This window comes from Electrona antarctica (assembly GCF_951216825.1).
Source record: "Electrona antarctica genome assembly, chromosome: 1".
NCBI classification, from domain to species: Eukaryota; Metazoa; Chordata; class Actinopteri; order Myctophiformes; family Myctophidae; genus Electrona; species Electrona antarctica.
The window spans coordinates 51,658,231-51,677,354 of NC_136806.1; the positions used below are offsets into that span (position 1 = coordinate 51,658,231).

The 19,124-nt window shown below is 44.4% G+C and overlaps 1 protein-coding gene across 1 annotated transcript in view; it reads left to right on the forward strand.

Annotated features, from left to right (window-relative positions):
- Positions 1–19,124, forward strand: part of mcf2a (MCF.2 cell line derived transforming sequence a) — a gene marked incomplete at its 5' end in the record, with an annotated part of 66,083 nt that overhangs the window by 20,071 nt on the left and 26,888 nt on the right. Inside the window, 9 exons of the mRNA XM_079509472.1 lie at positions 132–251; positions 927–1,043; positions 1,990–2,139; positions 2,905–3,020; positions 9,762–9,876; positions 9,985–10,104; positions 11,409–11,600; positions 12,218–12,409; positions 15,548–15,719. Coding sequence (XP_079365598.1) covers positions 132–251; positions 927–1,043; positions 1,990–2,139; positions 2,905–3,020; positions 9,762–9,876; positions 9,985–10,104; positions 11,409–11,600; positions 12,218–12,409; positions 15,548–15,719 — 1,294 coding nt within the window. The remainder of the gene's footprint in view (positions 1–131; positions 252–926; positions 1,044–1,989; positions 2,140–2,904; positions 3,021–9,761; positions 9,877–9,984; positions 10,105–11,408; positions 11,601–12,217; positions 12,410–15,547; positions 15,720–19,124) is intronic.

Below are 19,124 nucleotides of genomic sequence, written 5' to 3' on the forward strand. Positions count from 1 at the left end.
CTGAAAACTGTCAGGATTTAGAAGACACTTGTAGAATCGGCCTCAGGTCAAGCACAGGGATGTAATACTTCTCATCTTCCAAGCAGATATGACAGCCGTGTGTGTGTGTGTACTGTGTCTCTTCTCTGCAGGCCTCGTTCCCAGGGAACCTCCACCTGGTGCTGGTGCTACGGCCCACCAGCTTCTTCCAGCGCACCGTCACCGACCTGGGCTTCCGCTTCAGCCAGGAGGACTTCATGATAAAGATGCCAGTAATGCACATTCTCCTCCGTCAACAGAGCATTATGTCCCACACCACCACCACCACCTCACCAGGTGGATTAGAGCAGAAAGATCCATGTAAAATGGCTCCCATTAAGAGGATTTTATTTAAAGGAGCATTCGGTTATTTGGAAAAAAAACCCCGGTCCGCCCCGGTAACGAGATGTGCACATGCACATCTTGAGGGGACACGCGACAGGCCAACAGCACACACACACCAAGGTCCGCCCCCGCTCGATCATGATTGGTGGAAGGCCCCTCTCTATCCTGATTGGATGAAGGCTGGGCCACCTATAGCCAAAAAACTAAACCTACAGGTTTTTGACCCCCAGGGGTTAACTGGGGACAGGGAGGAACTCCTTATATGGTCAGCACACTCTATAGTAGGGAGGATTATCACAACAAAACAAAAAAATAAGTGATATTTGTGAAATCACTGAAAAAACCCCACAAAAAAACCAGATACATTTAGGAGCATCACAAGCTCTTCCTCAGACTTCAACCAGGTTCTCCATAATATGCACCTTATAGCCACAGCCCTGAGCGGCCCAACAATCCATGTAGACCAGTAGTACTTTATTGAAACAAGAAGAAAGCGGAAGTTAAGTCCAACTGAACCTTGCCGAGTTCTCACACAGCAACGTGTCTTACTGTATCTTTGTTAGGTGGTGATGCTGAGCTCTGTCACTGACCTGCTGCGCTACATCGACGAGAACCAGCTGACCTCTGAGTTTGGTGGCACTTTGGACTATTGCCACAGTGACTGGATTGTCCTACGAACGGTAAGGCCACAGGGTGGAGCTTGTGGTTCAGTGGCCTTGTGGTTAGAGTGTCCGCCCTGAGACTGGGAGGTCGGGGTTCGATCCCCGGCCGGGTCATACCAAATACTCTAAAAATGGGACCCAGTGCCTCCCTGCTTGACACTCAGCATCAAGGGTTGGATTGGGGGTAAGTCCCTGCGACATACTAGCGTCATGTCCAGGGGGTGTACTTGTACATCAAGCTGCCTCACGCTACAGAAACAGGAGATAGGCTCCTGCCCTATGGGCCTCATGGCTCGGCAAGGCTACTTACTTACACTGAATCTGAAGCTGTGAATATCCATGAAGGGGTAATTAAACCTTTGCACAAAAACTTCATGGCTCTACTGCAGTGTTGTTTTTGGCAGCACATTTTGATTTTAGTTTTCAGTCAGTCTCTTGAATAGTTTTCAATTAGTTTTAGATACATTTTAGTCACCTGGAATGTCTTGGTGTTGGTCTAGTTTTAGTCGACTAAATATCATAAATATCTACAGTTGATTTAGTCGAACAAAATGTATTTTGGTGGGCCTTGATGCCGTCGTAATGACTGTTTTTTTCACTAGAAAATAGACTATCTACAAGCTCACAACACGTCGCGCTGCGACGCGTTGTGAGCTTGTAGATCGTCTATTTTCAGCATGCAACTAATTGTAAAATGACTTATACTGGATCTCTTGTCCACTAGTCCCTTCCTAACATTTTAGTCTAGTTTTTATTTGTTGACGAAATTGTCAATACATTTAGTCTTAGTCATCGTAGCTTAGTTTCCATTTAATTTTCGTCAGTGAAAAAAGGTAGTTGACGGGAAAAAAATTGTCTTAATTTTAGTCGACGAAATCAACACTGCTCTACTGAGTGGTGACATCATTGTGTTGTTGTTTGTTTTGAAAACATTTTGTGTGGTGGTCTCTGCTCCCCCCTACAGGCCATTGAGAGTTTTGCAGTGACTGTGAAAGACATAGCCCAGATGCTGCAGGCCTTCGGCACAGAGCTGGCAGAGACGGAGCTGCCGGACGAGGGCAACACCATCGAGTACCTGCTGAAGACGCACACCGACAAGTACAGGAGGCTCAAGGTTGGGACACTTCACTTCACATTCTGGCTTTAGGAGGAGCGTTATTGTTTGTCCAGTGAAATCACGGGTTAAAACCCCATCTAGACCTGAGAAAAGATTCTACACAATGTCTTCTAAATCTCTTTTTTCTGAAGAACGTCGTTCTCAAACATTTTCATGTCAAGGACCCCCGAGATTTATATGTATTTGGCCGCCGACCCCCATCTGAAAATATGTTGATCCAGGGATCTCCCCCGGAAGCAAAGATTTGAGTTAAAAACGTTGACTCTGTAACAATGACTATTTTCCAAAAAAATAAAAATAGAAGATCTACAAGCTCGTAGCGCGGCACCAAGTGCCGTGCTACGAGCTTGTAGGTCTGCTATTTTTCAATAACTAAAGTATAACGCAATGCATTAAAACACCAAAAGGGGTTCCCGCCCAAAATGGGTTTTAATCATATCTTCCAACATTAGGCTGTGAAAAAGAGGGCGATTTTCTGGGTTATCTGCAAAACCCTGCCCGCCTATTCACCCTACCCTACAGGTGGATAGAACAAATACAAGGATCTAAAACAACTTATTATAGTCTGAAATGTATTGCTCACAGCAAAGTATCATCTTCGTGTGTGCAGAAGTTGTGCAGAGAGGTGTGTGAAGATTATTTTACCGGATTTATAATGTTATTTTTCTTTTACATCAGAACATAATGTATCAATGCACCTGTTCGTGTCTGCGCTGGTTTTGTTGAATGTTGTCGGTGCCTTAAGTATTACATCTTGTGCAGGACGCCATCAGATCGGTGTCGAAGGAGGGCCGCCACCTCCTCTGCAGCCTGGAGGCATCGGGGACGGAGGAAGACCCTCACTGGGACGTGAAGTTAGACTGGGACACAGTACAGAGGTACAGGACACCCCACTGGGACGTGAAGTTAGACTGGGACACAGTACAGAGGTACAGGACACCCCACTGGGACGTGAAGTTAGACTGGGACACGGTACAGAGGTACAGGACACCCCACTGGGACTTGTAGTTAGACTGGGACACAGTACAGAGGTACAGGACACCCCACTGGGACTTGTAGTTAGACTGGGACACGGTACAGAGGTACAGGACACCCTCACTGGGACGTGTAGTTAGACTGGGACACAGTACAGAGGTACAGGACACCCCACTGGGACGTGAAGTTAGACTGGGACACAGTACAGAGGTACAGGACACCCCACTGGGACGTGAAGTTAGTCTGGGACACGGTACAGAGGTACAGGACACCCTCACTGGGACGTGTAGTTAGACTGGGACACAGTACAGAGGTACAGGACACCCTCACTGGGACGTGTAGTTAGACTGGGACACAGTACAGAGGTACAGGACACCCCACTGGGACGTGAAGTTAGACTGGGACACAGTACAGAGGTACAGGACACCCCACTGGGACGTGAAGTTAGACTGGGACACAGTACAGAGGTACAGGACACCCCACTGGGACGTGTAGTTAGACTGGGACACAGTACAGAGGTACAGGACACCCTCACTGGGACGTGAAGTTAGACTGGGACACAGTACAGAGGTAACAGGACACCCCACTGGGACATGAAGTTAGACTGGGACACAGTACAGAGGTACAGGACACCCCACTGGGACGTGAAGTTAGACTGGGACACAGTACAGAGGTACAGGACACCCTCACTGGGACGTGAAGTTAGACTGGGACACAGTACAGAGGTAACAGGACACCCCACTGGGACGTGAAGTTAGACTGGGACACGGTACAGAGGTAACAGGACACCCCACTGGGACGTGAAGTTAGACTGGGACACGGTACAGAGGTAACAGGACACCCTCACTGGGACGTGAAGTTAGACTGGGACACAGTAAAGAGGTAACAGGACACCCCACTGGGACGTGAAGTTAGACTGGTACACGGTACAGAGGTACAGGACACCCCACTGGGACGTGAAGTTAGACTGGGACACAGTACAGAGGTACAGGACACCCCACTGGGACGTGAAGTTAGACTGGGACACAGTACAGAGGTACAGGACACCCCACTGGGACGTGTAGTTAGACTGGGACACAGTACAGAGGTAACAGGACACCCCACTGGGACGTGTAGTTAGACTGGGACACAGTACAGAGGTACAGGACACCCCACTGGGACGTGTAGTTAGACTGGGACACAGTACAGAGGTACAGGACACCCCACTGGGACGTGAAGTTAGACTGGGACACAGTACAGAGGTACAGGACACCCCACTGGGACACAGTACAGAGGTACAGGACACCTCACTGGGACGTGTAGTTAGACTTGGACACAGTACAGAGGTACAGGACACCTCACTGGGACGTGTAGTTAGACTGGGACACAGTACAGAGGTACAGGACACCCCACTGGGACGTGTAGTTAGACTGGGATACAGTACAGAGGTACAGGACACCCCACTGGGACGTGTAGTTAGATTGGGACACAGTACAGAGGTACAGGACACCCCACTGGGACGTGTAGTTAGACTGGGACACAGTACAGAGGTACAGGACACCCCACTGGGACGTGTAGTTAGACTGGGACACAGTACAGAGGTACAGGACACCTCACTGGGACGTGTAGTTAGACTGGGACACAGTACAGAGGTACAGGACACAGTACAGAGGTACAGGACACCCTACTGGGACGTGTAGTTAGACTGGGACACAGTACAGAGGTACAGGACACCCCACTGGGACGTGAAGTTAGACTGGGACACACTGACACAGTACACCGTACACGGGTACAGGACCTCCACCAAGGAAGCTTAGAGAAGGAAAAGTCATGGTCATGACGCTCTCTGTGGAAAATCTCGCACCGGAAGTTCGATGAAATACCTGCCAGTGAATGGAGGCGGCTAGCTGGACCAGCTCATGAACGAATTATTGTTTGTACAGTGAAATCGTTTAACAATGCCATACCACATTGCCATGTCTGGTCAGTATTTTCACTGAAATTGATTTTGCTGTCAATATATGTGCCCAAATATGTAAAATTGTCTACTACCTCCACTATTTGTCCACTAATTGTAATGGACTGCACAGGTTCCTTTTCATGAATGACAAGTTATTTTGTTTTCGTCACATTGATCCCTAAGGAGCTTTTATCACACAAGTTCTGAAGGGATGACACATGTACTCTGTATGCTTCCTCCCCCGCTGTGTCCGCCTTCTTCAGTAAGGCAACCAGGGCCATATCATCCGCATATTTGAACAAATGAAACATATCCTGGTCTAACTGGAATTAATTTGTTTAGAAGGAGAAAAGTAAGGGGGATAAGATGTTAAGCACAGTGATGTCGGACAGAGTATCATTAACACGGACCTGTTGAGGACGGTCAGAGAGGAAGTCTCTGACAAGATGGATAATACCTCCATTTACCCCAATGAGTCTCTGCAGAAGGGTGTGTATCTGCATGCTGTTGAAAGCAGAGGTAAAATCAATGAAAAGGACCCTGGCAAAGTGGGAGGGGACTTGGAGATGCTTTGACAGGGTGTTAAACAGGCTGATAGTTGCATCATCAGTTCCTCTCTGACTTTTATAAGCAAATTGGAGATGATCAAAGCTGTTAGAATCCATCGCTGTGATTTGTCTGCTTATAACTCTTTCAAAACATTTTCCCAAAATAGAAGTAAGAGCAATGGGCCTGAAGTCTTTTAGTGTCTCCAGGCTTCTTGGGGAGAGGCACAATACAATACATTTTCCATAAATCGGGCATTGTTAGAGAGTCAAGCAAATACTGGAATAGCTTCAACACAATACATTTTAAGTTCATTAACATTTTCCTTTCAATATTCTACCTCTAAGGCCATCTGGCCCAGGGGCCGAGTTGGGCTTAATACAGGACAAGCTAGCTACAATTTCAGTTTAATAGGGACATACTCCGGAATGGACATACACACATTATCACGCTCAGCACTGAAGTCATTAATTCATTCAACGGCAGAAAAAGATATTTAGATCATTAGCAAAAGATGGAGAGGGGTGTGACAGAAGGGTACGCTTTTGCTTATTTTCCCTGCCCATCATCACATTTGGAGCTTCCCATGCTTTCTTGGCGTTCCCTGAAAAGTATTGGTACTCAACTTTGTAATCTATTTTTGCTTTTCTCAGTTTAGATTAATTAATTCACATCTTTTTTTTTCTAACTAACTCAACATATTTACATTTAAAAGCACGTTTTTTTCTCACGAATGCAACCCTCAGATCACTAGACAGATCACCATATTATTAGTTAGGGAATATTTTTGACAGATTTAGTTTGACAGTTTACTTTCACTAGACCTGTATGTGCCCGTCGGCCACCGGCCTACATGAGAACGATGCAACTTGGGAACCTAATAAATAATACCCGTTGTCAACTTGTGATAGCACCCTAGATTTAGTTCTCATAATTTTACTTTCATTAAACAACAGATAGGATGTAAACGTGTCAATCAGTTCATGAGGGGTGTCACATGAGTTAAGAAATAGCCAGTCAGTCGTTTCCAACTCGCATCTCATTTCCTCCTTCCTCGATCTGTCCAGGTCACTATTTCCTTGGTCACTGTTTTTTCCCCGTCTCAGTTTATTATGGTCAGACTTCCCCAAGGGAATGCAGATGGATTTATAGGCGTCTGGTATGTTGCCAGACGAAGGCTTTCACCTAGAGCTCCATATATGGGGACAACAGCGACTGACATCAGACTAATGTAGAAACCTCATATATGGTATACCCGGCCTGGCATCGTCATCGTGACACGCATCCCGTACAACTGTATATAAGAAGGATCAGAAGAGGTTTTGGTATAGCAGAAAACTCTACTCTTGTTGTGAGACACCTCACAGCCTTCAGCACTGAGACGGAGTATTTGGCCTTGTAGTGTAAGAAGCTTTGGCATCCCGGGTTAAGTTCAAATCGGTCACCACACTGCGGCGGGTTCTAACTTGGACAACCAGCACTAGTTTTGAGCTATCTGATACTAAGGTTTCACTGCTGCCTTGAAATGTTTCACTGCACAGTGCATCTGAAAGGACCGTCATCAAGATACAAACTTTGTGCCGTAGCAGTGAGGCACCACGTGTACTCCTTTGGCGGGTACAGTGATAGAAACAACATGGATCATATCGGCGTGAAGATCTTCAACACTGTGTCTTTGCAGTGGAGAAAGCTGCCACCGGTGACAAATGGAGTAGGAGAACGTCCCCTCGAGGTTCCCTCCAGACGCGGCGGCCACACAGCTGTGCTCATAGGAGATGTTGTCTACATCTGGGGTGGGATTGGTGGGGCGCCCCGTTGGTCTGACATTTCTTGCAACTTTCTTTATGGATTTGATGTGGACACCCACAGTTGGTTCAGACCTGAGACGTATGGAACTGTTCCAGAGGCAAGGTTTTACCACTCGGCGTGTGCCTCGGGGAATGTCATGTATATCTACGGAGGCCGCAGGAGTAGTAGTACTATACGGCTATACGATGATGTCATGTACAAGATGGACACCACCACAATGGTCTGGACTTTAATTAACACCGGCGTAGGCCCTGCTTTGGCATGTTCTTTTCACTCTGCCACCTTAATCAAGACAAAGATGTTTGTACTCTGGGGCTGCAGATTTGCAAACCCAGATATGAAAATTACGATGAGAGTGTTTGACACGGAGACAGAGACCTGGCTGAGGACGCCATCCGCACGGCTTTATCCAGAAGTCCGCTGGGGTCATGCAGCCTTTGCCTACAATGGAGAGCTGTACATATTTGGTGGCAACAACTGGAAGCAGGACCTTAATGATCTGTGGAAATTCAATCCGGAGACCTTCTCCTGGAAGAAGGTTGAGCCCTGCAAGGGGAAAAGCCCATATCAAATGAATGATACGTGCTGTTGCATGGTGGGAGATCGCATCATTATCTTTGGAGGACATCGCGGGACCAAACCCCAAACCCCACTAGGTGACTTGTTTATCTTAGATCTAAGTGCTAGTCTTAAGTCCTTGTGCAAACTAGCAGTTATTCACTACAGTCTGGAACAGTCGGAACTCCCTCACAACATCAGGTGGGAGCTGGCGAAAGAATTGTCACAGATTGTTACAAAGAAGATAAGAAAGAACGATATAGCATAGTATGCTATGTATTCCTGTAGAATGTTTTTCTAGAATAGATTTATTCGCTGTTCGAAACTGTCCAAAAATGACGGGGATCAACTTTTCCGACCTCTCCCTCACTTTCTGGGGGGGTTACTTTAGCTTTGATACTCTCACAACTATTCTTGCATCTATTTCTGTGATTTGCTAACCTACATTTTACAATATCGGACTTTGTTTTGTTGGGGTGCTCAGGTGGAGCAGTGGTAACGTCTGGCCTGTAGCAGTCTGGACTCCCTCACGAGGTGGGAGCTGGCGATAGAGAAGAGACAAGAGAAAACACAACTAAAATAAAAAATAAAAATAAATAAATAAATAAAAGAAAAGAAAAAGGTGGTGGTAACTGGCAGGTATACTGGACAACTCACCCCGGTGAGTTGTCTTCACTTTCTGACATGGCGGGGTGAGTTGTCCGGTGAGATGTCCAGACTTTCGCGGTGAGATGTCCGCACTTTTTCGTCGGAGGTGGAAAAGGGTGAGTTGTCTTGTTACCCTCATGAACAAACACTATTTATGAAACATTGAGACCTTTGTCATATAATCGGTTCAGGAATATAAAAGAAGACATATCACATATTATTGTCTGTTGTGTTGCTTTTCGATGTGTAAACTACTACACCGTGTAATTTTATGGAGGTATCTAAAGAGCACAAGCAAGTTTCTGAACGTGCCAAGTATCGCAAGACTGTCACCGTTTCCTGTCTGGCCGGTCCGTCAACAAAATCTCGCAAGTCGTGATACCTCAGAGATAGAAATGATACCTGTCGCTGTTTAGATCAGCCTCAATACAATGATGTAATGTGCACATCGAAAAGCAAGTTATTGGAAAACAACCTGTGATAATATGTCTTCTTTTATACTCTTGAACCGATTATATGACAAAGGTCTCAATGTTTCATAATAAACAGTGTTTGTGCATGAGCTGGTCCAGCCGGCTCCATCCACTGCCATGGATTTCATCGAACTTCCGGTACCCCCCCCCCCGCCTTTATTATCAGTGGTGCATGTCACAAAGCAGTGTTGTTTTTGGCAGCAGATTTTAGTTTTAGTCATAGTCTCTTGAATAGTTTTCATTTAGTTTTAGTCGACTAAATCTACAGTTGATTTAGTCGAACATAAGGTGTTTTGTCGGGCCTTGATGATTGTTTTTACACTTGCTGAAGATAGCCCACAACACGTCGCAGCGCGACGCGTTTTGAGCTTGTAGATCAGCTATTTTCAGCATGCAACTAATTGTAAAGTGACTTATACTGGATCTCGTGTCCACTAGTCCCTTCCTAACATTTTAGTCTAGTTTTTATTTGTTGACGAAATTGTCAGTATATTTAGTCTTAGTTTAGTCATCATAGCTTAGTTTTTATTTAGTTTTCGTCAGTGAAAAAAGGTAGTCGACGACCATTTTTCGTCTTAGTTTTAGTCGACGAACATCAACACCGTCACAAAGTGCTGGTTGAGGTGATGGTGAGTGATCACAGAGCATCGTGTCTCTCTGTCTCTGCTCAGGCTCTTGGCTCAGCTCCGAGACATGGAGGCCGCTTTCGACGGCTTCTTTGAGAAGCACCATTTAAAACTGCACCAGTTCCTTCAGCTCCTCAAATACGAGAAAAGCTTTAAGGAGGTGAGTGTTCCGGACATCTGCTGTGTGTGCGTGTGTGCGTGCGTGTGCGTGCATGCGTGCGCATGGATCCAGTGTCCATCTGCCTGTGTGTGTGTTTGTGTCGGTCAGATGGAGTCGTGTCTGGAGCGCCTGCTGGCTCAGGAGAGAGAGGTGTCCTCGACGGGAGACACCGTGGCTCAGATAGAACAGTCTCTGAGAGAGTGGGAGAGTCTGGACACACACGCACAGGTGAGAAGATCACAGTGTTACTCTGCTGTTAGTCTCGTGTAGCCAGACAACTATTCCACAATCTCCGAATGCTATATAGAGTCTGGGACTATAGCCCCCATGAGCTGAGTAACGGAAGCTGTCATTTCCGTTCACGAAAATATATTTCAAAATAGGCTCCACTTCCGCTTTATAGTATAATCATGACAGCTCTTCCGTTGTCCCAGACTGTATGATGAAGTGTTTGGAAATCGCGGATGCAACAGTCTGGTAACGCGAGACTACTCTGCTGTTCCTAATGTCACACCTGTAAAAAATAAACGTTTAGCATTTTGCTGTTGTTTGGTAGAAAGTAAACGTCTCCATTATTGGTAAATCAACGCCCTACTTGCACACTACAGCTGAGCGGCAAGCAAAAGTTTGAATCCTGAATCAGGATGGAGAACACGGAATACAGAAATGAACAGACACAATTGGAACTGGGACACACGCACACACAAAGAAAACGCTGATAAATGGGTACCCTCTCCTGATTGTCTGAGATTTTGTCACCTACCTACAATACCTGAGCATTTATTTTCTGTTGAAGAGCTGGAGAGGAGAGACCCCTGTTGTTACTGAACAAACACTCGGTACTAGCGATCCGAATAAAGAATGATTACTGTCAGAAAATAGTGCTTATAATAGTGCTCTTAACAAAAAAACCTTTGTATTAACCAAAACATAACTTACCCTACCTTTTAAATGATTGGGCTTTGGGATTTTATTAACACATTTTGCTTGGGATCCCTGGTCCCGTGCGTGCGTGCGTGCGTGTGTCGGTGACCAGTGGTGGAAAGTAACTTAGTGGTGGAAAGTACTTTTACTTAAGTACAATTTTGAGGTATTTGTACTTTACTTGAGTATTTCCAATTTCCAGTACTTTTACTTCTTACATCTCAGAGCCAAAATTTGTACCTTTTACTCCACTACAATTATTTGAAAACTTTAGTTACTAGTTACTTTGGAGATTTTAATTTTGATTAGAAAACATACATTCACCACTTCAACCCTATGCATTTCGGCCATTTGAAAATAGCCGATCTACAAGCTCACAATGCGTCGCAACGCGATGCATTGTGAGCTTGTAGATCGGCTATTTTCAATAGATTTTGTACACATTTTGAACTTGTGAAATGGGACATTCTGCAATATGAGTACTTTAACTACTTTAAGTACATTTTGACGCCGATACTTTTGTACTTTTACTCAAGTACAATTTCAATTCCGTACTTTTAACTGATAAAACAACTGAGTACTTTTTTTCCACCACCTGACGTCGTCAGGACGTGATGAGCCGGGCACAGATAATCATCCTTCATGGCCATCAGCTGGCGGCCGGCCACCACTACGCCATGGCGCTCATCGTGCAGCGCTGCAACGAGCTCCGCCACCTCTCCGACACGCTCAGCACCGCGCTCAAGGCCAAGCGGGCGCGCCTCGCGCACACACACCAGCTGCTGCTGTGCCTCGGACAGGTACGTACGTACAGGGGGTCGGGGGCACACACGTGTGCACACACGTGTGTGCACAACAAGTTTGCGCGTATAAACGGGCATGCACGTATTGTCGCTGTCGGGCGTAAACATTTGAACCTTTTTAACGTTTTGTGTTAATGTAAATTAATGCCCTACTTTATCATACAGCGTCACTATATATATATAATTTATTTTTGCTTGCTTTCCCCATCTGAAAATGTTTTGTGCATGTTAAATAAAAAGTTAAATGAGTACAGACAGGTATGGTGACTAGGTTTGATCCGATCCGTGATCACGTGATCGGAAAATTGGGGTCTGATCACGTCATTTTCAACGGAATCGGAATCGGGACATCCCTATAGTATCAATATTATTTATATCCATATCGTATTAGACTGGATATTATCTATGATTTGGGATATTGTACTATTGTGATATGGAAGTACGTGTCCTATACAAATATTAATATCGGATCGGGGGGGAAATCGGTATCGGCACATACTCAAAAATCACATGATCGGAATCGGATCGGGAGCAAAAGAAATATAATAGCGATGGGGACATAATAATAACATCCATGGTGTCTGTCTGTCTGTCTGATCTTCACCTCCTCCCAGGCCCAGAGCTGGTGTGACCAGGGAGCGTATCTGCTGGCCCAGCAGCTGGTGGACAGGTTCCAGTCCAAGGAGGGCGCTCAGGCCGCCCTGAGGGACCTGGAGAGGCTTCTGGAGGACGCACCCTCCGTGCTGAGCTCAGGGCCCGACGTCCTGGCCATGGAGCACGAGGCTGTCATCACAACACAGCTGCAGGTAGGCTGTTATTACTGTTTATTACATGGCTTGGTTGAATGCTTGATTCTGATTGGTCAATCGCTTAATTCAGCGGTGAATTATGTGATGATAATGACCGCTCCGCTGTATAATGACCGCTGCCTAATCAAACCCTCTGAGCACCACCAGCTGCGCCCCGCTTGATTTACTGCCGTTTCCAACATAACAGCCATGTAAACACACACACTAGTGACACACAATGTAATTTACAGCTAAACATTGCTCTTAAAAATGTTTTTGAAAACATTTGAGCGAGAAATAGACGAAGCAGGACCCGAAAATGGATTCTATTTGATCAACTCACTTCCTTGTTTTCCGACAGTGCTGCAGCCCTGCAGCTGGGCAGACGCAGCCAGCGCAAACTTATGGAATACTTTTTTTGTTGTGTTTTGGGTCAATGTATTAATTTATGTTAGTTAGCCATGTAATAAGCGGGATAATATCTGGCTAGGTGGTCATTGTCGGGAGATAATTCACCTTCAGGCAGGCAGCGGAGGCACGTGCAGAGAGTGTTAGAGAGAGGCAGCAGGGGCTGAAATCCCGTTAAGAGGGCACTTCTGGACAAAAATAGCAGATCTACAAGCTCTCAACGCGTCGCAGCGCGACGCGTTGAGAGCTTGTAGATCAGCTATTTTCGGAGCACAACCCTGCACTCTTTAGCTAGTGTAGATGCGGTGTGTAACGACATGGATGTAGAAACAAAATTATAGTTCAGCGCAAAACGCTGCGTTCCAAGTTCTGGAGACTTTGGGGAAAAAAGCAATTCTCCTGAATGCTGCCTTCCTTCCGGTATGGCATGGAAAGGAGAGGAGTGGCATTTTGCATTTCTTTCACCATACTATAAATGCTGCATTCGTGGTCTGGAGAGGGCAGTTGGTTTTTACAGACGGGTAAAAGGGCATGGGTCTGGAGCCCCCTTTGATGTCTGTGTGCACGTCCCTGCCAGGCAGCGGAGGCGTGATAGGCTCTATGCACAGTCACGCGCCATTTTGGAAAGAACTTGGGCCCCTTCCCTACTTCCTTCACAGGTGTTACCACTGATACTAATGAAGGCTCTGTTCCATTCTCGTCAAACAGAGTCAGGGTGCTGCTATTGTGCCTGTTGGCTCACTGGAAACACTCTGCTACACCAGTGGGTCTCAAAGTGTCCTTGAGTGGGTTAATTCCAAATGGCCCTGTATGGGTGTGTACAAATGGAACCAAACAGACGCTTACGGGTCCGCTTGGTTCCATTTTGTACACTCAGAGTCATGGGGGTCCTTGACATTAAAAGGTTTGAGAACCACTGCACACACTAAATGGAACAGAGAAAATGTTTGAAAATGTTCGCCTATAATGACATTCCCAAAATAAAAAAGATGAATGGTTGCCGTACAGTAAAATAAATTATAACACGTGTCACATGTAAATGGAGGGGCATCGATTGCAATGAAATCAGATGAATCTGCTAAGACAATTCAGAGTTGGAATTTGCATAAAATAACTGAATTTTAAGGTTAAACGTGAACACTAGGGGGTGGCAGTTGCCCCAAATAACCCCCTGCCAGGCTGCTAACACGATGATGAACATCATCTGATCCACAGGGGGAAACATCTCCCTTTCACTTCAACATCAAACGCTGATCCAGATTACAGTATAATATCGTAGCTGTTGGGCAAAAACCTCTTATCTCTATATTTTTACACACTTTTTGTGTTTTATTTCTTTTCGCCCCAATCCTTGATCGTGCTATACAGCGTCACACAAAAGCATTGAATGTACGGTAGCAGGAGCATTGAATGTACGGTAGCAGGAGCATTGAAAGTACGGTAGCAGGAGCATTGAAAGTACGGTAGCAGGAGCATTGAATGTACGGTAGCAGGAGCATTGAATGTATGTACGGTAGCAAGAGCATTGAATGTACGGTAGCAGGAGCATTGAATGTACGGTAGCAAGAACATTGAATGTACGGTAGCAGGAGCATTGAATGTACGGTAGCAAGAGCATTGAAAGTACGGTAGCAGGAGCATTGAATGTACGGTAGCAAGAGCATTGAATGTACGGTAGCAGGAGCATTGAATGTACGGTAGCAGGAGCATTGAAAGTACGGTAGCAGGAGCATTGAAAGTACGGTAGCAGGAGCATTGAAAGTACGGTAGCAGGAGCATTGAATGTACGGTAGCAGGAGCATTCAATGTATGTACGGTAGCAAGAGCATTGAATGTACGGTAGCAGGAGCATTGAAAGTACGGTAGCAGGAGCATTGAAAGTACAGTAGCAGGAGCATTGAAAGTACGGTAGCACATCCGCAAGCTTGAAACACGTCACGAAGCGACAGCGTTTTGAGCCTGTACGTTTGCTATTTTTGAATTTGAATCCTGAAAAGTAACAGTTTTGGACATACGAGGTTTCCACGCGACAGAGAAACAAAAATAACGCTTTTGTGCATGTGCAACCCAGACAGTTTTTAAGTTGCTCGATTCAGTATGTAGATATTTGATATTCATTTTATCAGACACGCCCGATTCCTAATGCATGAGGGGACCGTGTTTTTTCAATTATTATTATTATAAAATAAATCATTTTATACACTAGTTACGGTAGTACATCCACTCTATCAGTGCTGCAGTGACTATTTTATCATTCTTTTACTGACAAAATCTCTGCTGTCGAGAGGAAACCACCAAGATGTTCATTCTTCAGGAAATTAAAAAGAAAAGAAAATCAGGAAATAATAATAATTATATATATATATATATATATATATATATATATATATTTTCTTTTTTTTCTTTTTTTTTTAAACAAAGCAATACTGCCTCATCAAAGTTGGTATGTGACTTTATATATTGTCAATTACTTGCATGAGCGGGAGAGAGAGGTGGTAAACCAACACAGACGTAATAAGGTGTTCAAGACTTCAATAGCATTGATTTATGAAAGAAAAAGGAGTTAGGTGATTTTTCTCGTGAGAACGATATTATATGCTCAGTAACGTTGCTCCTTGCATTAAACGACGTTAAACTACGCTAAACTCACTTTGCCACTCGACTTGCCACTCGATTTGCCATTCACTTTATGCATGCGCATACCCTATACGCTACACATGAATAATCCAGTAACCTTGTTGTTTCCAGGCCCAAATCGGGAAGACGTTTGAAAAGCATGCCACAGTGCAGGACATGATCCAGAACAGGCAGGCGTGTCTGAGGAAGCTGGCCGACAAACATGTCCGCCCTGTGCAGCTGGTGGCCCCCAGGCCCGAGAACCCTCCACACTCCAAGTCACCGCTCTTCTCCCCTAAGCATGGTACAGAGAGAGACACACACACACACACACACACACACACACACACACACACACACACACAGATAAACATTGATAGCGACAAATAGTACCCGGCAAAAAGCTCAAGAAATGATAGCAGGAGCTTGAATACTTTAATTATAAAGTGAAGGTAATACTTTAATGGAAATGTGCTCCAGAACTATACTGTAGCTACAGAATGCCACTGCTTTCAGCCTTGTATCTCCATATTAATGTTGTTTTTAGTTTTATGGAATAAAGGTTCTTCTTTTACATTTCCCCCCCAAAATAATAATTATGCTTTTGGACGTGCATGGTTTCCACCTGACTGAAATATATAGTATAGGCCTATCGTCTCTGTCAGGTGGAAGCCTCATACATTTATATAAATATATAGTATAGGCCTATCATCTCTGTCAGGTGGAAGCCTCATACATTTATATAAATATATAGTATAGGCCTATCATCTCTGTCAGGTGGAAGCCTCATACATTTATATAAATATATAGTATAGGCCTATCGTCTCTGTCAGGTAGAAGCCTCATACATTTCCATGATTTGAGTATGAAGGACCCCAATGCGAACAAGCTTTCTTGGGTTTAGATCCTCTAATAGCAGACCTTGCATTGAACTTTACTTTCCTGTGCTTTTTCTGCAAACTGTTAACCCATTTTGACCTGGGAACGATTCCACAAAATGTCTTCTAAATCATGACAGTTTTCTGAAAAGCCCTATGTTTCTATGTCAGTCGTTCTCAAACATTTCCATGTCAAGGACCCCCAAAAATATTATGTAATTGGCCGCCGAGCCCCATCTGAAAATATGTTGTTCCATGGACCCTCCCAGAAGCAAAGATTTGAGTTAAAAACGTTCGCTCTGAAAGAATATATATTCAAAGATTTGCGCCACATTTTCAAGATTTTAGTGCCGCGCTACGACCTTGTAGATCTGCTATTTTTCAATAGCTAAAGTATAACATAATGCTTAAAACACCAAAAGCACGCAATCTATGCACCCATGCAATCTATGGACAGTATGTCCAAAACTGTTAAAAAGGTATCAGATCTATGAGCTCAAAAGGGAGGAAGGGTGGCGTCGCTTTAGATGATTTTGTGTGACGTCGTACTACGATCAAGTATGTTAATTTACAAAAGAAAACACAAAACATTAAAATATGGACACAAGAGGTTTCTGCCTGACAGCCACGATATATATATAACTACAACATGATGTACTACTCACAGAGTATATTGTACACATCTTCATCTTCATATATATAACTACAACATGATGTACTACTCACAGAGTATATTGTACACATCTTCATCTTCATATATATAACTACAACATGATGTACTACTCACAGAGTATATTGTACACATCTTCATCTTCATATATATAACTACAACATGATGTACTACTCACAGAGTATATTGTACACATCTTCATCTTCATATATATAACTACAGCATGATGTACTACTCACAGAGTATATTGTACGCATCTTCATCTTCATATATATAACTACAACATGATGTACTACTCACAGAGTATATTGTACACATCTTCATCTTCATCGGCTTCACAGCAGATTAAATGCGTGAGTCTTTGATCATCCAGGTCCACTGGGCCTTATCTGTCCAGGCCTCTCTCTGTCCCTGTAGGATGCATGCTTGTCTCCCCCTGGCCCCCTCATGGCCTCCTGGCCCGCTAGCACGTTGGTGGAACATCACACGGTCCCACGATACGTTGACGTAAAGTGTTCCTGTGTCTTCTAACCGGCCCACCTTTCTCTTTTTTCAAACGAGCCACAAGGGAAGCTAGTGTAATAATAATTAACAGCTTCCCTCGGGGATATCTAGGGCCTTCCATGAGCCAGGATGCTTAGCCGTGTGTCAGAGCCATATGTGCTTCATGTATACTTTAAAAGAACCTTTCATCTGGCAGGGCCTCAGAGGAGGCGGGCCAAAGCCATCCAGATATGTAGCGTAGTACCCAATTAATGCTGCCAGTGTGGAATACAACGTGGGAGAGGAGAGAGAGTATACATGAGGGCATGAGTATATTTGGGCACCGTGCCCCCTTACACACTAGTTCTATTCAGTTGTTTGAGTGCGTGCCAATTAGACCAAAACTTTACGAACGTCTTCTGCAGTGGGAGAGAGAAAGTGCCATAATATAGATATCATTTACTGTACTATCCAGTCTTTTATTGTGGGGGGGGGCTCGGGGGAAATGTCCATCTACACTTTCACCAGATCTTTTGTCTTATTTTCGCCTATTATTATGATGGTTAATGTGGTTAAATAAAGGCTTTTTGGACTATATAGCTCCATAAAGATTTTTGTTCTAATTCCAAGAGATCTAAAAGAGCAGTGGCTCCCATTATGGCATTTCTCTTTCATTTATGTGATGTTTGGGAACCTCGGGGCCTTCTTCTTCAAGGTTATAATGGCGCGTCTCAGATCTTTACCATAGGAGTGTACAGTAATGAGATCATTATATAAGCTCTGCCTGACTTCTGCCAACGCTCTGGAGAACATCCATTTAAGAGACGAGATGAAGAGAGGCGTGTTGGCTTTGATTTTAGACGATGCATGATACATACATGATACAGTACACGCTTCCACACATATACTGTACTGTCACACACACACACACACACACGATTAGCTTAACCCGTTAAAACCGGGAAAGCAGCTGTGTGTCCATTTTAGATTTTAGCGTTGGCTGTTCAAAAACGGCAGATATCTCTGCTGTCGGGAGGAAACCTCATAACTCCAAAATGTTCATTTTTCGGGAAATGAAAAATATACATTTTTCAGGAAATAAAGAAAACCTTATATTTTTAAAACAAAGCAATACAGTCTCATCAAAGTTGGTGTTGTAACTTTATACATTGCCAATTACTTCCATGAGAGGGGAAGAGGTGGTGGAGTTAGTTGCTTTAGCAGACATTTTGAGGGTCCAATGGAGTTAAGAGGTTTTGTCCAAAGCACTTTTTACTACTTTCCATTGGTTCAATATTTTCGAAACAACACACAGACGTAAAGGGTGGTCAATAGCACTGATTTATGCCAAAAGAACCTTGAAAACCTCAAAAATTGAGTTATGAGGTTTCCTCCCGACAGCAAAGATTATACAAGCTCACGGCGTGACACTTTGTGCCGTACATCTGCTTATGAGAATGTTAAAAAAATCGTGAAAGTGTTTGGGGGTGTCTTTGGCACGAAAAACTACCGATTTTAGAAGACGTTTGTATCGAATCGGCCTCAGGTCTTAATGGGTTATTATCCCATTCTGGGCGGGAACCCCTTTTGGTGTTTTAAGCAATATGTTATACTTTAGCTATTGAAAAACAGCAGATCTACAAGCTCATAGCGCTACAAGCTTGTAGGTCTGCTATTT